Below are 27201 nucleotides of genomic sequence, written 5' to 3'. Positions count from 1 at the left end.
GATCAAGTTCATCTTCCCATGTTCCACATCCCTACTTCTTCTTAGACCCTGCAAATCAGAACAAATGTGAAAACCACATCCTGTATCAAGGACCCAAGAAATAGCATGTGATGAGTTGTTAGATTGAATAGTGTAAATACTTGCGAAGGTATGCTTTATCTTCCCATCCTTGATGTCTTGCAGATACTTCGGGCAGCTTCGTTTCCAATGCCCTTTGTCGTGACAGTGGAAGCACTCTGCATCCTTCGGATTGGAAGAGGGAGCAGCAGAACCACCTTTGGTCCCACTAGAAGAGGTTCCATCATGAGAACTTTCCCTTGTGGCTCTTAGAAGGAGCCTTCCTCTTCTTCCCTTTCCCTTTTCCAATTTCCAAGACAGGGGCAACATCAGTAGTAGGAGTAGATGCAACGGATTTTCCTTTCAAACTACTCTCAGCAGTTCGCAAAAGGCCTTGGAGCTTGCTTAGAGTGACCTCCTCCTTGTTCATATGATAGGTCATACGAAACTGAACATAACAGGGAGACAAAGAGTGTATAATGATATATGTGGCCAACTCTTCGTCGAAGTTCACATTCAACTTCAGCAGACGGTCCACAAACCTTTGCATCTTTTGTAAGTGAGCCTTGATGGACTCTCCATTCTTTATCTTTGTGGTGATCATGGAGGCGATGATCTCGTACCTTTCCCGCCTTGCACTTTAATGGTACCTTTCCATCAAGTCTTGGTGCATCTCATAAGGATAGTAGTCCTCGTAGGACTTTTGGAGTTCGACAGTCATAGTTGCGAGCATGATACACGATACCTTTGCCGCATCCCTCTCATTAGCATCATATTGAGCGATTTCTTCAGGAGTAGCAGTGTTGTGGTCAATTTCCTTTAGCTCCTTGTCGAGAACATACTCATTGTCCTCGTAGCGGGTGACCATTCGAATGTTGCGAATCCAATCATTAAAATTGGATCCATCAAAGATCACCCTCCCACACAAGTTCATGAGTGAGAAAGAGCCAGAAGGGTTGGAGCCAGAAGCGTTGTTGTTTGAGGTAGACATCTGAAAAAGAAAAGAGACAAAGTTAAGATTTGATAAGAATCCCCAATTTAACACCCAAATGAAAAATTAGGGCTAGGACCCAACACAATTATTTACAATTCAGAAAAGGGATGTCGTAATCTAATTGCAAATAATTTGAAGGTAGGTAAATGACGATTTACCAATTTCCACCATGAAAAACGAAAAAGAATATTAAGTTTTAAATGAATTGAAATTTCTAGATTCTTTTGAGATTCATTGAACTTTTCAATGACATGTTTAAATCTCGATTATGCCCTTCAAGTTTGTGACTGGGATACCGAGGATCACAAACAAGGTGTGAATAACCATGCAAATGTGCTTGGTACTCTCGATGTCATTCATCACCTAATCAATGTGCCGATTAACCACACATGCTCCATTAATCTATGATAAACATCGAGCTACCCTTTGCCACTCTTGCTAGTCCCAAATTAGTGTGTCGGTTAGCCACACACGCTCCACTAACGACTTGGTAAGGTGCAAAGTGGAATTTCATGGAATGGCATCATTTTCACATTTTTCCTAAAGTAACTAAGATTGGGAATTTATAAAAACATTTAGTTACTTTATAAAATCATTATACTTATTAATGAGGAATTAGTTTGTCCTATCCTACCCGTTCGGCTATCGACCCTCCACTAGTAAAGAGTGCGGTGGGTAAGATTGGATACCTAATGGCGGTCATTTTATAGGCCGTTTCCTTAAACGCCCCTTATAGACCAGCTTCGTGAATGAGGCCTACTAACGGTAAGACTGACTTATCTTATATATATATATAATTATTAATATATATATATATATATATATATATATATATATATACATATACATATATATATATATATATATATATATATATATATATATATAATTATTAATCTTTTAATAATATAACAGTATAAGGGTAGAATTTTAAACTTTTAAAACTCTAGGGTTTAGAATTTAAATATTTCAAAATCAAAACTTTTTAATCAAATTTTAAATTCCAAAATTTGAGGGCAAGTTTTGAAACTTTTCAAAACCTTCTAGATCAAATTAAAATATAATTTAATTAATCAAATAATTTGTCATTATCTAAATTTGACCTAATTCAATTTATGGCAAGATAATTCTCATCAAATAATACACATAATTATCTTTATCATATAAACTAATAATTATCTTATAGTTTGACAATTATCTTCTAATTTGATTAAGATATGCATTACCATAACAGATAAAACAAATTTTTTATTAGAAAAACAATTTATGGTAATCATCCAAATCCAATCTTAGCCAAAATCCCGAAATTTTTTGTCAGATTCCATTCCGAGTCGTGGAAGACTATTCCGTGTCGTGGAATCAGACAGAATCAAAAAACGAAAATTTTCAGCTTTGAAAAATTAAGCATAACATCAAATACAATAGAAAAAAACGACCTAGGCTCTGATACCACTGTTGGGTTATGAGCATTACATCATTCCTATGGTGTACATGCAACCCTAAAGCTTTGGATATAGGTTTTCTCAAATTGTACATGCAATAATAATCATCCAAAGCTATAACCCTAAACTAACATGCATAAATCGAAATTCATAACTAAAACAAAGTTAGAATGTTACCTTTCAATTGTAGCTTACTTGATTTTCAACCTTTGAGAACTTAGCCCCTCAAATGCGATGCCTCTAATAGATCTCAAACACCAATAGCAAGTTGGAAGAATGAGAGAGAGAGGAAGAGGCACAAAATCGGCATGCGATCCTTCTAGGGTTTCTAGTGGCCGATTTTAGGAGTGCCATAGGGTCCTTATATAACTGAGCTGTTAGGGTTTCAGTCAAAACCCTAATCTGATTGCTTAGGCCTTAAGCAGTCCACAAGATCCTTCCAGAAGGCCCCTATGGACGATTTCTATGTGGGCTTCCCCATAGAATTCGTCCATCCCTTCTTTAGGGATCCTAAGCCCAACTTTGTAACTATCTTATAATTACAGTATTTGTCCCCTTAATTTAATTAATATCTTTTGACCACAAAATTAATTCTAAATTAATTCGTGACCAATATTAATTAAATAATACGATTTCTCTTTTAATATATTATTCCTATAATATATTAATAAATCATAATTAACCTCTTTCTCCATAATTTATCCAGTCAAGTTGTTTTGGTGAAGGCAACCCAAAAGGACCATGCTACTATCGGGTCAAGTACATACCAAATATAGTTATGGACTTAGACACCTAATCCAACATATCATTCATTCATCGCTAATCCCTCTCAACTTATTTGTTTTTTCTTTTGTATAAAATGTTTACTAGCATATGTGATATTAAATGAGGTTTATGAAAAATAAAATGTTTAGATAAACTTATGTTGTATCAAAGCGCAATAAATTGATATGTTGATTAAACAAAATGACAATTGTAAAAGAGTAAATTGATATGTGTATGATTGGTGATATTAAATACATATGAATAAGGTTTTCAAATGGTTTAGCAAAAATATATGTTTGTGCACAAAATATATAACACACACACACACACACACATATATATATATATATATATATATATATATATATATATATATATATATATATATATATATATATATATAAAAGAAAATAAATATAAATGTCAAAATATTTGAGAACTTTGAATTTTATAAGAAAATATGAAAAATAATGATTTATTATAATAGAAATGTTTTTTATCTTTTAAATTTAAACAAATAATTTAAATAAAGAAAAGAAACTTTAATTTTGGGAATTTTGACATTAAAAGGTAAGTTTATTAGTGAAATTAATATCAATTTATTACTACATTTATTGTAATTATTACATTAAAATATTATGTGAAATTTAATAAAATAGAAAAACTCATAAAATGACATGTGAAAAAAAGATTAATTCAAAATAACCACAAAATGACATTTGACAAATTGAATGAGAGTGCGACAAGTGACAAAAAAATATTCATTTATTAGAAATGATCTAAAATAACTTAAACCAAGATGATATAGTTTTATGTGATTATGAGAATAATGACCTTTTTTTTCTTTTTTTTATTTGAAAAATGCGACTTATTAGTTTAAGTAAAAACTAGTAAAGGGTCCGTGCACGAGTCAAATTTTTGTTGATATTTGGTGGGTGATATATAATGTCTTAATAAGAAATTTACTGGAAGTAAAATGCTATAGTTGGGTAGATTTTTACCTTGAGAGATCCACCCAACCTAGTTATACTAATATCATTTAAAAATACAAATCAATATTCATTGCTATAACAGATTAAAATTTGAAAACTATAATGTCCAAATAAGATGATAATTGAAAGTTCAATGCTATAACTGGATATGATGACGATGTCATCTACACTTTTTCAAGGACTTTAATGTCGCATCCAGTCTCGTGCTTAAGTGCCTTCTCGGTAGCTCCTCCTTTTGTAATTACACCTCCAACTTCTCATTAGGGCATATCAAAAGGTAGGTTAGCATGTCTGTGAAAGGACCAAAACGCCCTCCGTCACAATACGTTGTAGATAATGCTCGTCCATGAGGAGGATGGTGTGGATGTGGCTCGTCCTGAGAAATATTAATAGATAAGCTTTTGTAATTGACATTGTTGGCAGACAAAGAATCACTGTTGTCCCGAGGTAGATGATCCAGAAGCAGTTGTGAAACAGATTCAAGCACTTTCCTCACCGCACTCACTTCTCCAAAAATCTGTTACAGAAAAAAACACAAATGGCTAATTTAGAAAACTTAATATCACATACTTTTAATTGTAAATAAAGAAACTATGTGAGTTCCATGTAGAATTGGTTTAAATTAGAGCAAGATAAATAAATAAATCTTCATTGAAAAATAAGGTTACCTGAACCAATTAGTCAGAAGAAGATGCACATGGAAGAAGTTAATCCCTAGGAAGAATCCTTATTTGGGCCCCGGTTCCAGAAGCTGTTTTCTTGATTACATTCGACATACCCCATGTTCAAACTTAAATGTGTTATATATAGCTCATGAAACTTAATAATAGTGAAGTCAAAGATCCAAAAATTATAAACAAAGAAAAAAAAGAATATCTTAGTTTCTGGTTTAATCAAATAGAGTAGTTTACTTTTTCGTATACAACATTGTCCCATTTTGTCCTTGTTGATTTGTGTTTTTACTTTTTAGATATTTGACTAATACTCAATTAGGATTATATTTATTTATTTATTTAATTCTGGTTCATGTCATCATGTGTACCTTGAGAAGAAGAGCATTGCAAGCATGTTCTTTGATGGCTCTTTCCACACGTTTAGGATTTGACATCAACAACTCATCTCCAACAACCTGTGCATATAATTATAATTTATGTATAAAATAGTAATGTTAAATTACAACAACCTAAAATAAGGACCAAATTGCCCTTCATAATCCGCTGATAAACAAACCTGGCAAATTCCAAGCACTAAAAAATACTTGACTTGTCCCCAATCCTTAGCCATAACCATTCTCTGTTCAATAATGACAACGAAGTTTTTTAAATTGGTCAATTTCGATTATATATTATTGATTGAAGTAATAGGGGTAAAATTGGAAATACCGTCTCATAGGAGGTAATAATGACACACCAAAGGCTCTAAAATAAACTTTGTGGTAGCATACATGAGGATGCATTAACATCGTTTAGGAATGTGAGTTAAGATCTCTTTGAGACTCTTTTCAAATATAACCTATGCAACGACAAACTTTTTTTCTAACTCCTCAATCAAAATCTCATCATCACTAATCCTGGAAATAGTATATTGATTGTTGTTCCTTTGCACATTGTATTTTGAAACAGAAACTATGAAAGCCAATTTCATATCTTTCAATACTTTAATATCAGATGGGTATACATTAGTACAAAATCCAAGCTACAAATAAAAACATCAATAGATGAACTTATATATAAAAACAATAATATTTTTTAAAAAAATAATAATAACAAAAACATTCACCTTAGCTGTTTTTGCAACTAAATCTTTTGCAGAAATTTTTAGAAGCTTCTTCGCATCTTGTTCAAACATTGTTAAAGTGATACTTCCAATATGATCTTGAACTCTTACCGGAATCATAAACCTTTTGAAAAATGTAAAATCCTCAAAATTATTCAACATAATTTGAAAACACTATTATATGAAAATTGAGTTATCCAAAAAGTATTAACCTTGGAAATGTCGATGTTTCAGTTTTAGTGCATTTTGGATTTCGACATTCATATGTTACATTTTTGAGTGATCCGGTGACATTGGGTTCATCGGAAGGATTGTTTGGAACTGCCTTTGTATTGCAATTTGTACATGCCGGGTAATGCCAAAGTGCGTTTTGAAGAATTACCTTTATGGTCGCAACAATAACATACTTTTTTATCTGATTAAAAAAAGACAATAATATTGTAAGATGTATTGAATATTAAATAACAAAATGTGTTAATTAGAGAAATTATATCTGAAAAAACAGAAGTTATAAAGATTGATAGAAATTGCATAATTTTGTTTACCTCAATAGGTTCGAAAATATCAGAGATTGTTTTCAGCTCAAGATTAAGCACAAATTCATCTTTTTCAGAAATTCGATTAGATTTCATATAAGAGAAAGTATGGTAGAGTTTTCATGGGGACCATCTTCATTCAAACTGTTAATTAACATAATAGTTACATCTTTTATAACATAAATTGCCATTTATTATTAACAAAAAGAAATTAAAGAGTTGTAATATACCTTTTTTTGAAAACTTTTATCTCATCAATGTCACTATTGATGATGAACTTTGATACATCATAGTATGTATTAACATAAATAAGTAAATAATCATTGTAATATAAAACATAAATAAAAAAACATTATACTTTGCCAGACATTAATCTTTGCAAATTGAAGGATTATGACGATGCGGAGAATATTTGGATTGTTTTGGATGTAATCCGAGAATGTGTAACAATAATCTCCCCATAGGTTAACATCCAATTGAGAACCACTAACAAAAAAGATAGGAATTAAAAATTACAAATAATAATTTTTTTTGATATTGCAATAAAAATAGTTAATATAGTCAATAATTATAGTTTATAAAAAACAAACTTGGCATCTTGGATTTGTAGTCTCATCTTATGCCTCTTTCTATCTTCATTTCGACTATCAATTTCACCAATTGCAACCACCAAACGATAACATCTATATATAAGCATAAATACCAAAAAAATTAGATGAAATTAGTTATTATTTTAAGGGTAGAAATAAATAAGTTATTTAAAATATATAAATTGTTAGGTAAATAGAAAATACAAACCCAATGAAATATTTTCTGGAATCGTGCCAGCGATAATGGGATGATAGTCAATAAAAGCAAACCCATTAACTGATCATGAAAAATCGAGACACGGAGTGATAGTAGTCTCACGATTGAAGGTGAGCTTTTGCATTTGATCAGTTTGTTGAAATTTACTTTCATCAATCTTTGCTAAATTTGGATTTTTGATGAAAAAAGTTTCCACTTCTTTTAGAACTTTTCTAAACTTGTAAATGTAAGCATTGGGGACATAACCTTGGATCTTGTTACCCTAAATTATGATGTATATTAATATCAACATTCAAGTTTTGTTATTAAAAAAATATATAAAAATATAATTCTGTAAATAATTTAAAACCATATATGTAGTATATCTGTTCGTCAATTAAAATAACTTGAATGGAGAAAATTTCGTCTTTCTTATAGTAACATTCCAGTGTCCATAATCTGATAACACGAAGCTTCATAGTGAAGTTGTCCTTCAAGACATCAAGATCAGGTATGCGAGTAAAATCAGCAGCAGCAGCAGCCATGAATCTGTAAAATAAGGTGATATTATAAATACATGACAAAAATAAAATACATCTGGAGGTGCTGGCATCTTCAATGGAAGAGATGAACTCTTTGTAAGATAAATCATTCATATACATACATGCATCACAAAACTCAGAACTCGATCAAAACATGATAAAATTTATTCATAAAATTATACAAACGTTGGTTTTTGGTTATTATTGTAAATATATATATTCATTAATTCACACACACACACACACATATATATATATATATATATATATATATATATATATATATATATATATATATATATATATATATATATATAAATTGTAATCACGAGAATCTAAATTAACAAAACTTATAGATAAATTCTGGAAACCACATGAATACTTAGATCATGAAAGTGTATGATGTAGAAATGACGTGTGTGTACATGTGTGGGGTGGATACTTGTCACTTGTAAATTTTTTTTTTTTGTTAGAAAACATATTTTCGATTTATGTCATAAATCTATAATCATTTGTAAGTAATGGGAGATCATAATCATTTATGATTATCGTTTAGAAAAAAAGGACGATGGAAGTGAAGAGATATGTATGTTAACCTGATGGATTGAAATGTATGAATGTAGATGCAGAGATATGGAAGAGAATTATCCTCTGAAAGCTTTGAATACACCAGTAAAGAAAACAACTTTATCAATCGATATTTACAGGTATTTATAGGTATAATTATAAAGTAATCGTCAATTCTTTGCTGATTTTTAGGGATATCAAATCTTTATATTTGTATAATTATAAACCGAATGTTTTGAATGCAGGTCACATTCTGGAGTATTAAAACTGATTTGCTGATTTGTTGGAGTTGATATGATAATTTCAAGATTTAAAACAAAGAATGAGCGGGAAAATAAGCGAAATCGTATTTGTGGTAGTGAATATTGGAATTAAAGAGGTTTAAGAGGGGAAATTGGAATATCAATAGCTGATTTTAGGGATATGATATCTGTATTATCTATATTTCAATGCATGTAAATTTGTAAAATTAAAACTGATTTACTGAATTTTAGGACCTCATTTATGGGATCAAATCATATTGTGATATTATACCCGATTATACCTTATAGCCGATGAATGAATGAAAATGAATTCTGAAAGTTTATTAGGGAGACACGTGGCAAGTATAGAGTGTGACACATAACAGTTTTACATTAAACCTATTTATTTATTAGAAAGGGAGATGACAAAAGACTCATCCACGATGTGTTTAGAACTTGAGAGTTTGAAAGCTACAGGGACCGATACGTGATATGTAACATAGTAAAGGGAGGTTTAATGAAAAATACTGCGCTAACAATATTACGATTATACCCTTCAATTGAATAGCTTAACATATTCCCATTCATCAGGGGCAGCTCTTCTTCCCTGTCGTTCTGCAATCTGGACTTTCGATTCCGCGTGAAGAAGACGAATTTCAACGCGGAATTCGAAAGATACATTCAAATCACCAGTTTTACATTTATCTGCATCAAAAAATTGGAAAAAAGTTAGGTTATAGGAAGTAATGGGCACACCGGCGTTCCCAAATCTAGGTAAACATTGCTCCGTTGATGATTGTAAGCTCATCGATTTCCTTCCCTTCACCTGCGATTGTTGCAACAAGGTTCTAATTTAACTCCTATTTTTATCATTGTTTCTTGTCTTTTTCTTTTGTGATCCTGTTATTGCAAAATCCGTCGAGAACCATTGAGTTTTGTGAATTCCGGTAGCACTCTGGTTATTGGATGTTATGCTCTACTTTTGTAATATCTGATTTATGATATGCATTGTTTGATTGTTAGAGTTGGTAATTGCGCGCTTAATCTACAATTAGATCATAGGGTTTCAAAATGTGCAGTTGAGATTTAAGAATGTGATTCCTTCTGATATTTGATTATAATTCGAATCAACATGATGAGCTTTTAGAGGGTTTAAACAGTTGCAAAGTAAATCAGTAAGGATATAAAATAAAACCCTCCATTTCTTCACAAGAATCAAAGATAAGACGAATCATTCTGCTAAAACTAATCAGCCAAAACCGCCATTAAAGTGCTCCATATAACTATCGTTTTGCTTCCTTACCTCCAAAGAAGTTTGAATTTTCATGGCTAAAGGATTACTTTTCAACTTGATAATTACCAAAACTCTTGCAGGTTTTTTGTTTAGAACACCGGAGTTACACCACACATCAATGTCCAAAAGCCAACAAGAACAATCGAACAGTAGTCATCTGCCCACTTTGTGCAAAAGGGGTTCACTTAATCCCTGATCAAGACCCAAACATAACATGGGAATCTCATGTCAATACAGATTGTGATCCATCAAATTACGAAAAAGCCACCAAGAAAAAGAAATGTCCAGTCCGTGGCTGCAGAACCACCCTAACATTCTCCACCACCATCAAGTGCCGTGACTGCACCATCGAACACTGCTTAAAACACCGGTTAGGACCCGACCATGGCTGCCCGGGCCCCAAAAAACCAGACCCATCATTCTCATTTTGGGGGTCTTCATCATCATCAAGATGGAGTGAAAGTTTGCTAGCGGCAGTTTCATCCCTTAAAATGGCGGTGCTTGGTGAGGATAGTTATAGTAATGGTGGTGGTGGTGGTGGTAGTGGCGGCAATGGAGGTTGTGCAGGCGGGAAAGTGGAGGAGTGCCCAATATGTAATATGAAGTTTTCGAAGGGTGCAGCGTTGATAGATCATGTGCAGGGTGTTCATGGGAAAAAAGGGGTGATGAAAGTGACGATTGATGTGTGTCCAAAGTGTAGTAAAGGGTTTAGGGATGCTGTGGCGTTGGTGGAGCATGTTGAAAAAGAACATAGAGGTGTGTCTAAAGCCTAAAAGAGAGTATATAAAGTGGTGTAAAATGTAAATTGCAATACCCCTTCTTTCTATTCCATTCATTTTCCAATTTTTTGCCATTGAATTAAATTGTAAATTGATATCAGATTTATATATTCAAATTCAACACATTTTTTACTTGTCATTTGTAGCAAAGATTATATAACATTTTAATGAGTCCACTATATCTTGTGTACATATATTTGAGTTGGTCATTAACAAAAGGAACATCAAGACACAATGTAACGATATTCTATAAATATAAATTGGAAACTATCTCTTGTTACATGCTCTGGTATGCCACGATAAAAAAACATCCCCATTAAGATAGGATTTTCTGCCACCAACACACTACTTCCAACTTTATTATGCCCGGATAATCATTGAATTTTCGAAAATGTAAAACATATAAGTTGTTGATAATATTGTGTTCTTCCCATATCATTCTTAATCACCTTAAACGGGGTTGTGACGAGCCAAATATAATCAAAATACTTTGGCTTTGTCAATTTATTTAGCAATACTCATTTGCATTTATTTGTATTTTTGTCTTGGAATTTCATGATTGTCCAATCTGTAATGGCTAATGAATATCAATGTATATTGCTTTTTATTACGTAGTGCGGTGCGATTTGAACCATGATTTTGAAGTTAAAAACAACAAACCATACCACATAATATGGTCTGACAAAATAAGAAACTAGAATGTATCACAAAATTTGTAAACCATATTATACAGTGGCGTTTGATATAGTGTGAGGTTGTGAGTGGATTATAAGGTTTGATGAATAATAATAAAAAATTAGGGGAAAAAAAAAATTCAACGCCATACTCCATGTTTATATTATTTTATCTTTAAACATAGATCTATCAACTATCCACTAACCTATTTAATGGATGATCGAATGGTATTTGATTTGTTCTAATGTGGTTTAAATTTTAGATTTGGTCAATGCATACGGGCTTTATGTTTTCCACGTTCTAAGTCGATAAACAATCATACAAGTGGATTTTTTTCAATATAATTTCGCATAAAATAATCAAATAAGAAACTTTAATATTTGTCCTGAAGTATAATTAATAAGAAATGCTATAAAGCATCACATACTTAGAATATCATATAATAAATAGAAAATAAAAAGTATATTACACAATAACATAAACCGGTTTATTGTCATCAGTAATTGCATTAAACTAAAGTTTGTAGATAATGAATAAAAATATTTTAGTATTGATTACATAATTATTTCACTCCTTCCAAAAATGGCATTTTGATTGGATACATTGTCTAGTTTGTTAAATTACATTATTTCTTAAACAAATTAATTATTGTAGATTGAAATTGTTTGGCACAGAGTTTCTTAACCATGCTGCCACGTGGGGGAACTGTCTCAGAAAAAAACAAATTCTTGAATCGATTTTCTTTTGCGTTTGGAGAGCGAGGAATGATGCGGTGTTTAAAAAAATTACATATAACCCCACCAAGATTGCTGATAATATTATCTCCCTTGCATTTATTTGGTGCAAATACAGAGACAATATGAGTTGTGATAGCTAGATAGATTTGTGTTGTTCACCTTTTTATCTTTCCTAATGTTTGTCTAAGTTTTGTTATTTTCCCTTTTGTTTAGTACTTTGCCTTTGCTATTTTTGGCCCCTTTGTTTTTTATTTATATATATTATTTGCTGATTCAAAAAAAGAAATTGTTTGGCAAGAATGAAGTTGAATAGATGACAAAATATGATTCATATTTCTTTTAAAAAAACAATCAAAGTGTATTAGATTGATTAGAATAAATATTAAATAGAAAGAAATAAGTAACATTAATGATTTCTAACTGAAAAAATCATACATTATTTTTGACTAATTATTTTTTCAATGCACAAATTTCATAAGCACGGTTATTCCTATTACATTACAAAAGATCCGGTTAAAAAAAGGAAAAAAATAAAAAAAAAATTTATACAGTATTTAAATTTCTATTTAAATTTCAAAATGGAAGAGATTTATTCTAAATTTTTTTTAAAAAAAATCAATTAAAGTCGACACACATTTTCTTGAAAATACGCAATCATTGAGGAAGAAATCTTGAAAGTGAAAAAATGGCCGGCCGGTGGGGACACATAAATAACGGTCAAAAGTATTTCAAAATACAGAATGTAAACAGCTAACAATAACGTGCTCTTCCGATCTGGGTCCCGCCAAATCACATTCAAGAGCCAAATCCAGAAGCCATTAACGTTTTCTAGACTATAATTTAACGAAACTCAAACCCATTTCGTCACATTCCGATATTTTATAAAATTAAATTTAAAATCTTTCAATTAATTACTTTAGAATTTAATGAATTTTAAACCTGGTCGGGCGACCGGCGGATATGTAATAAATCATATATACAGAGAGGAAGAGAAAGGGGAATGATTTTGGAGAGAGAGACGAACAAGGAGCAAAACCTGGAGATTCGATACGTTATTGAAGAATTTTAACGTGGTTTCAAAACCTCCCAGCCTTCCAGCCTTATGCTCTTACAGGCATCGACTTGAAGGTAAAATCCAACCGATCATATGCTAGTTTTAATTGTTTGTTCGTAAATTCTGTCACCCCTTCGTTTGAATTCGATTTTTGTTGGGAGTTTTGATTGAAACCAAACGAATCTATGATGGATATCTATGCACAATTGCACACCACCTGTTTGATGAAAAAGATGATTGCAATTGAGCAATGTAGATTGCTTGTTTTTGGTTGTGATAGGGTTTCTGGTGGTGGAATTGACCTGAATTCGTTGTTTTATATGTTGTAGGCTGGTCGGATATTTGTTGAAGTACCCATTTTTTGTGATTTGGTAGCTTTTCCTTCCCTTCTCCTTTATCAAGAAGCTGGCATATAAGAAGGGAAGAAAGCTCAAAAAACATTGTTGAAGAAAGTGAGAGATATTTGTATACTGATTGCTATAAGTTAGTGTGTCATTGTATATAACATTCTGGTATACAAAATGAGTGCTGTTTCTGGATTAGTATCAAGGCAAGTTTTGCCAGCATGTGGAAGCCTTTGTTTCTTCTGTCCAGCACTCACAACAAGGTCTAGGCAGCCTGTGAAGAGGTACAAGAAGCTGATCTCAGATATTTTCCCTAGATCTCCGGTTAGTTTCCTTAATAGTTTTAAATAAAAGTTAACATAAGAGTAATTAGTCAACTAATCATAGCAATGTGACTTATTTCTGATTTGAAAAAGGGTGAAGAACCAAATGATAGAAAGATAGGGAAGCTCTGTGAATATGCTGGGAAAAATCCTCTACGTGTTCCGAAGGTATCTTTTGTGTTTCTGATGTGATTTTTGATTAAGATTAACAAAGTGTTTTGTAGTAATTATGCAATGTTTCCCATATACAAAACCAACTATATTTTATCTAATGTTTAATTAACTAATTTCCCAATCCTATCCCTCCAGATAACAAGTTCTCTTGAGCATCGTTACTACAAGGAATTAAGAAACGAGAATTTTCAGGGTGCAAAAATTGTTATGTTGATTTACAGAAAACTATTGATTTCTTGCAAGGAGCAAATGTGAGTTCATCATATTTCATTCTTCATTAATCCGTGTGTTTTCTCTACATCATGATTTTAAGAAGATACACTTGTGAATCTGCTTTGTTTTTCTGTAGGCCCCTTTTTGCAAATAGTTTGCTGAGTATCATGCAAACTCTACTGGTTGAGACAAGACATGATGAAATGCTAATTATAGGATGCCAAACACTCTTTGATTTTGTAAATTGTCAGGTCAGTGTTCTTGATGCTTCTCAGATGATTGTTCTACAAGTTTCAGCAACTTTATATATATATATATATATATATATATATATATATATATATATATATATATATATATATATATATATATATTAAAGTTTTTGTGTTTTGCAGAAAGATGGAACTTACATGTTTAATTTGGAAGGTTTCATCCAAAATCTTTGTCAGTTAGCTCAAGAAGTTGGTGAAGATGACAGAGTGGAGGCACTCCGTTCAGCTGGTTTGCAAGCTCTTTCTTCAATGGTATTTTCACTAAATTTATACAATCAAATGCTTCTTTTTTTAACACAATAAACAAATTTAAAATAGTGCAAAACTAATTTAATATGACTATGTTTTCTTTCCTGTATTGTAGGTTTGGTTCATGGGTAGATATTCACATATATCAGGAGAGTTTGACAATGTAAGCATAAACATAAAACATCTCCTGCTTTGCTTCTCTTCCACTTGATATATATCAGATTTTTTTTTAAAAATGTTGGAATTGATTATTATTTGGAATAGATTGTTTCTGTAGTTTTGGAAAATTATGGATCTTTGAACAAAGAGTCTGATGACCCAAATCAAAATCGATGGGTACAAGAAGTGTTGAAAAGTGACCATCATGTCTCCCCATCTGAGGCTTTGATAAAGGTTCCATCTTGGAGAACAATTGTCAATGAAAAAGGAGAACTAAATGTAGCTGTGTAAGTTCCATCTTAATCCTTACATGACAATCCAAAATGACCAAATTGCCCTCAAGGCATAGCATAGTTGTTCCAATGTATGAGTTTTAGTTCCAATATTGATTGGGCTCCTTGTGAACACTGGACTCTTATATATCTTGATTGTTTTTTTTTCTTTATGTAGAATTGATGCCAAAAACCCTTCTTTTTGGTCACGTGTGTGTCTTCATAACATGGCTAAACTTGGGAAAGAAGGTACAACAATGCGGCGTGTTTTGGAATCTTTATTCCGTTTTTTTGATGCAGAGAATCTATGGCCTGCTTCAAAAGGGGTTGCCTACCCTGTTCTCAAGGACATGCAAATTATAATGGATGAATCCGGTATCAATAATAACACATAGTTTTATTTCAGTATTAAAGTTAGGTCTAGATATTCATTCATTCATATGTTGTTTTTTTTTTCAGGACAAAACACACATTTTCTGCTTTCTATATTAATCAAGCATCTTGATCACAAAAACGTACTTAAAAAACCTGATATGCAGCTAGACATCTTAGAGGTTACCACATCACTTGCACAAGAAACAAAGAAAGAAGCTTCGGTTGCGATAGTTGGAGCTATTGCTGATGTCATCAGACATCTTAGAAAAAGTGTACATTTGGCGCTTGATGATGCGGATTTGGGAGCAGACACGATCAAATGGAACAAAAAGTTTCATGATTTGGTGGATAAATGCCTTGTGGAGTTAACATCGAAGGTACAAGTTTGTATAAAAAGACTAAAATGCCCCTGGGGGCATAGCAAGTTTGTTTTTCCTTTTACAATGTTTATTTTAATCAAACAGGTTGGTGATTCAAGCCCAATTTTTGACATTATGGCTGGAATGATGGAGAACATTTCGAGTATTACAGTTATAGGAAGAACTACAGTTGCTGCTGTTTATCGCACTGCTCAAATTGTAGCTTCATTGCCTAATTTGGCATACAACAATAAGGCAAGGACACATATACATCCATCTAAGGTTAAATGCGAGAAACACCAACATAATTTCATTTATTTTTAATCCATTTTTAGGCATTTCCAGAAGCTCTATTCCATCAATTACTTCCTGCAATGATTCATCAAGATCATGAAACCAGAGTGGGAGCTCATCGGATCTTTTCAGTTGTTCTTGTGCCTTCTTCTGTTTGCCCTCGGTCAACTCCAAACATCCAGTCAACAGTCAGTGATCCAAAGGCTGCAGTTCCACGATCACTATCAAGGACTGTTTCTGTCTTTTCTTCTTCAGCTGCCCTTTTTGGGAAATTGAAAAAAGATGGGCCTTTAGTGTCCAAAAATGTTAGTCAACGAAACCAAAACCAAAACCAAAACCAAGTTAAGTTTTCAGAACAAAGATCAAATAATGCTGCAGCATTGAATGGAATCAAGCCGAGTTACAGCCGAGTTTATTCAATGAAACTTGATGTCAATGCTGCAATGAATTTAAACAAAGATGGAGTACGTGACAATCTTTCTTTCATTATACTTTTGTTTTATAATATCTTCCCTCTTTCTTTCTCTTATTCTTTTTTTTTTTTTAATATAAATCTCAGGAGGCAGTTACACTTAGGCTGAGTTCTCACCAAATATCACTCCTACTTTCTTCAATTTGGGCACAATCAATCTCACCGGAAAACACACCGGAAAACTATGAAGCAATTGCTCACACCTACAGTCTGGTTTTGTTATTCTCTCGAGGAAAGGTAATAGCTGATTCCTTTCCGTTTATGTTGCTTGATTATTGTTATGGAATGACTCATTCTGGAGTTTATGCAGAATTCCGGACGTGAGGCTCTTGTTAGAAGTTTCCAGCTGGCATTTTCTTTGCTTGGTATTTCTATTGCTGAAGGAGGTAAGCCTGAAAATTATTTTCTTAATATAATTCAATAAAAGTGCACGATTTAATTGTGCAAAAAATAAAAGAAAATCTTAATGTAATTGCAGGACACCTACCACCATCACGTAGGAGATCTCTTTACACATTGGCAACTGCTATGATAGTTATTTCTGGGAAAGCATTCAGTATTGTTCCTCTTGTTCCACTTGCAAAATCTCATCTTGCTAACAAAATGGTAAATTTCTTATTATGTCTACAAGTTTTATGTATTTTGAAAACTTTCTCAATACTATTTTTTTGTATCCAACTTTACAACATAAATACTTGGTGTTTATTATATCAATGGTACCAGGCGGATCCGTATTTGTTCTTGATTGAAGATTGCAAGTTGACTGTTGGACCTGCATCAAGCAGTATTAGTTTTGGATCTAAGGAAGATGATCGATCTGCTCTAAAATCACTTTCAGAAGTAAAACTCAAAGAAGATCATTCAATTGAATCATTGGCAGCTATAATTGTGAAGCACTTGGAAACTGTCTCTGAGGTAAATCTTTTACTGTTACTATTACTATTACTACTACTACTGTCATTTTCGTTATTCCTGTTGTTAGTAACTTATCTGCTGTCTGCTGTCTACTGTCTGTTGTCTGTGTAGTCTGAAATTTCGAGCATTAAGGAGCAGTTGCTACACGGATTTGTGCCAGACGATGATGTTGGTTCAGCAAATACACTACTACAGATGAATTCAGAAGATGATAGATCTATGGACGAGGTAATTATTGTTAAATCTTGTAAGTTTAATTATTATGATATATATTAAATATGGTGTTGATTTTGTTCAGGATACTCCACTTCTATTTATGGATGATGATGATGATGATGAGTCGCATGGAGATTTAGTTGAAAGTGACAACCTGCTTTCGCTATCAACAGCCGATACTTCAGATCTCTTGAGTATCAATCAGTTGTTGGATTCAGTAAGTCTTTTTGATTTATTAGTAATATCAGACACTTTGTTTTTAAAGTCTGATTATTGTTTATAATATTATATGATGTTAATGTTAATTACGTTGATGTGTGAACAGGTGTTGGAGTCTGCACAACAAGTTGGGAGAATGTCGATAAGTGTTACACCCGAGGTTTCTTATAAAGAAATGACAAATCAATGTGAGGCTCTAGTAAATGGAAAACGGATGAGAATGTCTAATTTGATGAGTATTCAACAGAGACCTGGTAATCAAAATGATACTGAAATCAACAAGCAATCGGTTAGTTATTTGAAATTCCATGATTAATCTGTTATTATCTAATGAAGTAGGTAAAGAAAAAAAAAACGAAGTTATATATATTTTATGGCATTTGATATTTTTGTTTGTATTTACAGCGTGCAAGCCATCCATTCCTAGAACAAAATGCACCCCCTTCAGTGAAGCGCACATCATGTGCTAAAGAATACCAGAATATACCCCATTCATTTAGACTACCCGCATCAAGTCCATATGATAACTTCTTAAAAGCTGCAAGATATTAATTAATCTTTATCTTTTGGAACACCATGATGTATGCCAATCACACGCCCTTTATAGCAACCTACTTTGTGCCAAAATAGTGAAAAAGATTTGATATGGTTTCCGTTTTGAAGGTGGGCCCCGAAACCGCATGCTTCTTCTTATTCCTCTAATGACTTAGAGGTGAAGAATTGGTATTTTGTGATCGAATCAGGATTGGTTACTCCAAAATAATTCATCCATTTTTTCCCCTTTTAATATTCTTTTATGGAGATGTAATTATGTATAGATGCGTAGTATGCTGTCAGGTTGATAGTGGTATGATGATTCTGTGAGCATTTTGAGAGTTTCCTTCCAATTAGAAATGTGAATTGTGATTTGTTCTTTTTCACCCTTGAAGGTGAATGTAAAGATGGTATTTTTGTGGATTAATGATCCACCATTCAGTAAATAGTTAGCATGCAAAGTTGATTTTTTTAGCATTTGGTTCTGGAGTTTTAATTGTATTTTCTAGTTTGTGAAGAGTTATATGTATAGAATGTTGTTTATGGTTGCCATACTATCGTCAAAATAATCATCTATTTGCAATAAAATTTAAATATAACAATCTAATACAGTTGAGAATTCCAACATGCTGCACTTGGAAAGTTGTATGTTAAACTATTGGTTTAGATATTATCATCCTTATAAATATGATTAGATCGGGCCCTCTACGGGAGGTCGGCTTGGACAACCACGCTCAGATCACCTGATAAGCCAAATACTTTTTAGTTTTTAACAAATATTTTCATAAAGAGGGTAAAATATAACCGAAAGGGTGCATCATTAAAATAATACGTAGTGTGCCTAAGGACATATTAGGCATCTCGACCTCTGATCAACGTTTCATTCCCAATCTTAGCCACCAAAATTGATTTCACAGTTACCCAAAATTGATGAACACAATCACTATCTACATTCCAATGAACTCGATTGAAATCGATCAGAGACAAAAACATGAATTTTTTTTGAACCGGCAAACTAACCTACTCCTAAAACCACTTATGTCTCCTAAAGAGACTTGAACCCATGACCTCTCATTTTAGAAAGACCGAACACAAAAAAAAATTGAAGTCGAGAAATACCGAACACAAACAATTGGATGCAGTTGAATCGATTACCGTGGGCCCTCTCCATTCCCCATCCATTCGCTTCTGCTTTCTTTTGATTTCTTAGTCAATCTTCAGCAACAACTTTTGATTAGCTGATGAAAATCGGGATTTGTTTCGCCGCTTTAGATACATAATTGATACAAAGATGGTGAAGGAATCGATGGAGGATTTGGCCTACAAAGAAGCGGACTTAGGTGGTGTTTGTTTTTTGTAAAAAAAACTTTTCAAACCACTTTGTGCTGCGCGGCGTAGCACACGCGCAACACTTTTATCCCACAACAGTTTGTTTTTTCGCAGACTTCGAAGTTAAAAACCTCTGCACGTGTGCTGTTTGGGACATCACTTGATATATCTCTTCTAACCTCTCCAAACGTAAACCTAAAAAAAAAATCGGCTACACCCCATAAAAAAAAGCGCCGCATACTTTTCTTCCACCATCGAGACATCGATCGCAAGAAGCAGCCTCCCTACAGCCCTACCGTCGCACCTCCCACCGGCGTTCTCTCCTCCCGGCGCAGCCCCCACTGGTCGCCATCTCCTTCCATCGTCGGCGGTTTCTTGAGTTCGGTAAGTTATTTTGTTTTTTGTTTTTTGCTGCTGAAGGCAACGATTCTGCATAGGTTTATATTGAGTTTTCCGATATTCTTGGTGGAACAACTTCATCTTTTATGCTTCATCTTAATTTTTCGATTTTTGTTGTTGAATCATTGTTGATATCTTTGTTCTTTTTCAACCTTGATGTTAATGTTATCAAATCTTTGATGATGTTGTTTTTATCTAAATTAATGATAAGTTCTTGCTACAAAGTCTTAAATTTATGCTTAAATGTCACATATTCTGCTGAAATGTCATTAATGGATGCTGAAATGTCATAAAATGTTGCTGAATTGTCATGAATTGTTGCTGAAATGTCATAAAATGTTGCTGAATTGTTGAAATGTCATAAAATGTAGCTGAATTGTCATGAATTGTTGCTGAAATGTCATGAAATGTTGCTGAAATGTCATAAAATGTTGCTGAAGTGTCATAATTGTTGCTGAAATGTGAATAATCTTTGCTGAAATTCGTTAGTTTAATCAATACAAGTTGTTGTTATGTTGAAAGTTGTTATAAGGTTTTATGAATTCCGTATGTTTTTTATTAGCAATGAGAGATAAACATACATGGACCAATGAACAAATAAAATTCTTATTGCACACTTGTATCGAAGAAGTACAAACTATGGGTAGAAAAGGGAGACAAACATACATGAACAAACACGCTTCTTATTACAGTCTGCAACCGTTTAGTCCACCTCTTATGATGTAGGGGTTGCAGAGGTGGTCTGCAGACTTTTTGAATTTTTGCTTCAAAAAACAAACAACACCTTACACGGACCTCCAGAATTTCTCATAATGAACAAATCATCTCTAAATATGCTCTATCTCACAACATCTCTACATCCTTTCCCAAAATCAACACTCGATTCCGCCACTCCCTTCGCGAACTTTGTCGCGTGAAACCTCCAATCCTCCACCCTCGATACTTACCGAAGATTGCCTCTGAATCCGACATTGACACCAGTGGAGTATGGAGGCGCTACACCGTTGACTTCATTCATAGATCAATCGTGCTCTATAAACACTTTAATCCCATAAGGTTTTGCTTATAATACATAATTCTTTTTCTGATATGAACTTGTTATTATGGATTTAATTGTCAATTTGTTGATTGTTTGAATGCCTGAAATTTCAAATCGGTCGTCTTCTTCATCAAAATATCAATCCTATCTTGTATTTGTGCATAAATTTTTTGAAAGTCATATTTTCAAAAAAGATCTAGGAATTTTGTAGCTTCTTCGCTCATTAAAAGATAACAGAGAGTCGAAGTTGAAGTGTAACACCTGATTTTCCAGGTATTTTCAGTTTTAGCTCAAGGTATCAAAATATTGCAAACTGGTCCTTACGCGAGACGTACACTATGTATACATTGTGCGTAACTCATTAAAGATGGTGGGGACTTCATTGAGTGCGTTCGGTGTACATAAGGAGTACGCAGGGCGTACTCATGCTGATTACAAAAACCTAAATTTTAGGGTTGAGACCCTATTTAAACACCTTAAGACCCTTGAGGCCTCTTCATGTTCAACCTCCACTTACCCCACAACAATCATTTCGAGCCCTAACTACTTTGTGAAAATCTTAAGCATTTTAAGTGAGTTTTTGTGGGTTTTGTGAAGAAGGGATCCACTATAGGAGCCTTGGTGAGCTTAGAGCTTGAAGATCCATAACTTTCATCCCATTTTCAAGCCTCAGAAGGTATAAATCTTGAGCCTTTATGATTCCTTGGTTTAGATCTAGGTTAGCTTAGATTTTTGCATGCTTTTGGTCCCATGGTTTTGGTTCTTGTGAGTGAAAACTACTCCAAAGCTTATGATTGTTATATCTTGTCATTCCTAAGGGTTTTAAGTCATAAAAATGGGAACTTGGACACTCCCATTCTTCCATCCATGAGATATTAGACCTTGGAGTGTATTTTGGATCTAGGGCTTGATTTTATGCTCTTTTAAGCCATGAAAAAGCTTAAAGTCGACGACTTTATCCTTTAGGACTTCCCTTAGATTAAGATCTATGAGTTCTAAGTTTAGTCTTTAAGAATTAAGGACTTAATGAGGAAGTTTATGAAGTAGAGGATTACGTAGGGCGTAACCCATGAGTACGCTGCGCGTAACGGGGCTTTGCCCCATTTTCTGTGGAAACTTGGTACGTACAACATATGGAAGGAGTATGCATTGCGTACTACCAAAAGTGGAATTGGGTCATTTTTAGGCCTTGGGCCATGTTCGGTTGGGATTAGCTTTGAAAGGGTAAATTGGTCTTTTACCCTAGAGAGAGAAAGTAAGTTATGGACCTTTGATTATTATTATTACCTTAATTCTTAATTAGGGTTGGTTTTAATATATATAGTGTGAGGAGATTCTTGGACCCGCAGCTCAAGTGTGAGAGTTTTTTTTGTTATCGATTGAGGTGAGTCTTCTCATTATACTATAGGACACTAGGTGTCGTATGTGCTTGCTGTATTTATGACTCTTGTTGTATGCTTGTATGCCTGAATGCTATATGTACGTGGGGGTGAAATAGACCCGTTCGGTTGAAAAACACCGATTGAGTTGGAAGGGATTCTAGGGTGAAGTAGGACTGGGGTTGAAATAGGATCGTTCGGTTGAAAAATACCGATTGAGTCGGAAGGGACTCAGGGGTGAAATAGACCTGGGGGCGAAATTTGATGGGTTTTGAGCACTACATCAATCCTATGGTGTACATGCAAACCCTAAAGCTTTTGGATCTAGTTTGTCTAATGAACATGCAATAACCATCCAAAGCTTATAAACCCTAGATCTAGCATACATATTTCGAAATTATCATATAAGATCAGATCTAGATGATTACCTTTACAAGAATGGCTTGAATCTTCTTGTCTTGGAGCTTAGAATCACAAATGTCACTCCTCTAATGGCTTACAAACACCACAAACAAGAGAATGACTTATGAGAGGGAGGAGGAGCACCAAAAACGACTAAGATCCCTTAGGGATTACTTCCACACGTTTTTAGGGCCTTAGGGGTTCCTTATATAGTGAGACTATTAGGGTTTTGAACTAGGAAACCCTAATCTGACTGCTTAGGCCCTAAGCAGCCCATGAACTCCCTCCTTAGAAGTCTTGGACGAATTCTAATGGGTTTCCCCATAGATTTCGTCCACTCCAACTTCTAGGGAGTCCATTAGCCCAATATTCAACTATCGCACAATTGACAGTTCTAGTCCCCTTTATTTAATTAATGTCTTTTAGCCACAAAATTAATTCTTGACTAATATTAATTAAACAATATGATTTCTCCTTTAATATATTATTCATATAATATATTAATAAATCATAATAACCTCTCTCTCTCCATAAATCATCCTATCAATTTGCTTTGGTGAAGGCAACCCAAAAGGACCATGCACAACCGGGTCAAGTACATACCAAATATAGTTACGGGCTTAGACACTAATCCAACAGTCTCCCACTTGGATAAGTCTAGTAACTATAATGCAAGTACAATTCGATTAGCAATCGTAGCTCTTAAAGACGCTGTCGAACTCTGATCTTATCAGCAACCTGTCCTTTAGATAAGGGATCATATATTCCTCCATTCTAGATATCGTATGAACTGAAACATGGATTTTAATCATACTCTCTGTTCATGTGTTGTTTCTCGATTTCCGATTTATGACGACTGACAACAGACTACAATTGAACACATCAACTCAGTCCAGGTTTGGCCAAGCGCTTAGGGGTGTCATCACTAAATCATCGAGGGGCCCACAAATATCGCTTTTATCCCACTTTGGGTAAAAGGAACGGATAAACTTCGACTCAATGCTCGCTTGTACCTACTTATCAAATCACACACAACAATATGTTTTATAACACAAAGTTACTGGTGCGTTTACATATTATCAATGTGCAACCGACTTGTAAATTACAACTCACACGTCTCGGTTTCAAGAATATAAGATATTATCGTCTCACCAATCACTCGTGATAAAATCCATGAAGAGATCCAAGTGAGTGTGGGTTTAATCCAATACTCTAATCTTATAGGAGCACTCATGAACCCTGCAGCAAACTTTTGCTATGTCTAAAACACTTTAAACAATCTACAGTCAGATTCATGACAGTCTTTTTTCATACCTACTTCCAAAGTATGAGCGACTGTGGAGGGTTTGAATAATCTTATTATTCGGGAAGTCAAAACATGCAAAGTGAAAGACAATAATAATACTAATACTATATGGCCTCAAACCTTTGAGAATAAATAAAACACTTTTATTTAATCACCATATTGATTACTCATTATTTGTTGTTTCGGGTAATCAACTTATTACTTGAATTATAACAGCAGTTGCCCTATGCACCAAGCATGCACACTCTGTTTACCTGTGATCCATATTTTGTGAAATAGATCAATTCAAAACATTTACAACGATGCTCATTCCACAATCCCTAATCCTTATTGTTAGTGTAAGAATACCCAATTCTTGCCACTACTAGAATATGTTAGATTTTAACATTTTATGCAACGATCCTTTCGTAATGCCACAACATAAAGTCACCAAGACTTGGGCAATGGAATTACAAAGTGCTCTATTATGAAGTCTCACATTCAAAGTACATTCCTTTGAACATCCTTCTTGCATAAAAGTTTCTAATCTAGACATAGATTCTTAATTAACGTCCAACTCACAATATGGAAACATTTCCATATTTGCCATATGACAACTCATTCTAAATAGATTCTTATCTATTCATAATAACGTCAATATGTTCCATTCAATACTTTACTTCCATCTGCGTACAAACGACTAATCCTTAGCGAACCTCAGATTGTCCTTGACAGTTGTTTAATCAATTAAGTCAAATCCGGTTATGATCCTTTTCCCTCTTAATGCCTTAAGCATTTGGAAAATCAGAACGATCGGATATTATAGCATATACAAACGATCCTATACCCAAAGCGTATGGGACGCGATTCATAATGTCTTACATAAAGACGTGATACTTTACCAGTCTCCTGCTATAATATTTCTATTTGCCGTATTCTCATAATTTTGATTATGAAGAGAGATGTCGTAATCATAACCAAATTTTGAGAACGCAATTATCCTATCCATATATAGAATTTCCTTACGTTGAACCATTTCAACATAACATTCATATATATGACTAAATTTGACTAAAATTTCTCGATCCAAGCTTTTAGATTTTGAAACGAAGTATAATATTCTCTCCCTTAATTATAGCAAAACAACTTTTCAAACCCTGCAACTTCGCAAAGTGAAACTTTTGTTTTCTATAATTAATATTGCTACATTGCAATACTTGACATAATGATCATGCTCCCACTAACATGATGATTTTTCTTACCAGCATAATACTTATGCTCCCAGTAGCTTTGACATGTATTCAGAAATCTGCTAAACTTCTAGAAAACAATACTTATTGATTTCCAAAGATCATATTTCTAATACGATACGCTTCGACAATCTTTTATCTAAGCTTCTAGAAAACAACTCATACACCTTTCCTTAGATAGCTCACATGTATGTCTCAACAATTCTAGAACTTATAGCAATAAGTCTCGAATGTTCAAACTAATTGCCAAATCTCACAATTTGAACTATGAAGAGGGATGCCGTAATCATAATCAAATTTGAGAATACAATTTACACAATCGCTATCTCCTTAAAATCTCTCTTAGTGAAAGCGTTTCCTCACAATCATTTTCATGAAGGAGAGAAACCTTATGACACTTAGATTTTATGGTGTATGTGTTCCTATCTATATGAATTTGTCATAACCATAATCATAAGATAATGTTTGTGACAAATCCAAACTCTTATGGACAGAACTTGTTCATTCTTTATTTCTTGCCATCAAGGGTCCCACCATTGCTTCCAAGTCTTCGAGCAGCTCACCCCTACCTATCAATGTACTTTCCATTGATCAGGATGCCTTGCCTCTATGCAATCAATTGAGAACTCATAGAACTCATATGCATAGTTGACTTAAACTGGAATGATACAGAAACAAAAATTGTGTCAATACGATAGGTTACAAACCTCAAGTCGTGTGCTAGTGTTTAACAATAGGTTTACCCTTGATTAGTTCTTGAAACTTTTCAAGATCATTTAGACTCCCACTGACCTCTTGACATATAAGATTCTCTTGTCAAGAAACATTTCTTGACAAAACAAATATTCAAGAGTTAGTGTAGGTCCTTTTCAAGGCAAATACTACACACAATTGGTCTTAGTTGGTCTTTGTCTTATCCAAGACATCACAACTTACCAATTTCAAACGTGTAAGAGCAAGAAACATTTTCCTACTTCACATTTGATGAGTGTGTTAAAATTTCTTAAGATGATGTCACTCAAATCACAATTTTTGAGTACGACTCTAAGACTTGATTTTGGAACGAAGTATGATTCACTTATTGATTTAACCATTTCAACAATTTCTGATTCCTCTTCTTAGCCTTACTAGTGTACTAAGGTGTCCTTAGAGGATCAATTGTGATACGATTTCAAATCACTAAGTTAATCATAAAATAGATACTTAAGTACTCTCCTATCTTTTCAGATTGAAGAAACTTTTATCTTTCTGCCTAATTGATTCTTCTTATTCGTTCTGCTATTCATTGAATTTTTTCAATAATTCAGAATTATACTTAATCTTGTAAGCATAACCATATCTACTAGACTTTTAGTAAATCATGACGAATATTTTATCGTTCTTTGTGGTGGACTTGACCAGTGCACAACATTGTGTACCAGCTCTCCTAGTCCTTCACTTGACTCTTTGTCAAGGAATTAGTCTTAATTTTCCAAATATGAAGGTTCTCA

General features: G+C 33.5%; 2 protein-coding genes across 2 annotated transcripts; both read left to right on the top strand.

Moving 5' to 3' along the window:
- Window positions 1-9286: 9286 nt before the first annotated feature.
- On the top strand, window positions 9287-10904 carry LOC145111967 (zinc finger AN1 and C2H2 domain-containing stress-associated protein 13-like). Its single transcript, XM_079048197.1, has 2 exons — window positions 9287-9544; window positions 10074-10904. The coding sequence occupies exons 1-2, from the start codon at window positions 9446-9448 to the stop codon at window positions 10764-10766; spliced, it is 792 nt and encodes a 263-aa protein (XP_078904323.1). The 5' UTR covers window positions 9287-9445; the 3' UTR covers window positions 10767-10904.
- A 2119-nt stretch (window positions 10905-13023) lies between these two features.
- On the top strand, window positions 13024-19105 carry LOC145111966 (protein SEMI-ROLLED LEAF 2). The gene is made up of 20 exons (XM_079048196.1): window positions 13024-13312; window positions 13568-13906; window positions 13999-14073; window positions 14215-14330; window positions 14429-14543; window positions 14688-14816; window positions 14929-14976; window positions 15078-15259; window positions 15423-15619; window positions 15704-15996; window positions 16084-16233; window positions 16314-16736; window positions 16832-16981; window positions 17055-17130; window positions 17223-17350; window positions 17468-17659; window positions 17771-17887; window positions 17958-18092; window positions 18201-18383; window positions 18500-19105. The coding sequence occupies exons 2-20, from the start codon at window positions 13760-13762 to the stop codon at window positions 18644-18646; spliced, it is 3003 nt and encodes a 1000-aa protein (XP_078904322.1). The 5' UTR covers window positions 13024-13312; window positions 13568-13759; the 3' UTR covers window positions 18647-19105.
- The last annotated feature ends 8096 nt before the right edge of the window (window positions 19106-27201 follow it).

The sequence above is a fragment of the Lactuca virosa genome, chromosome 5 (assembly GCF_052849685.1).
Source record: "Lactuca virosa cultivar CGN04683 chromosome 5, Lactuca_virosa_CGN04683_v6, whole genome shotgun sequence".
Classification (NCBI taxonomy): Eukaryota; Viridiplantae; Streptophyta; class Magnoliopsida; order Asterales; family Asteraceae; genus Lactuca; species Lactuca virosa.
The sequence above is the reverse complement of the archived record's forward strand: the minus strand, read 5'-3'. Positions and strand labels throughout refer to the sequence as shown.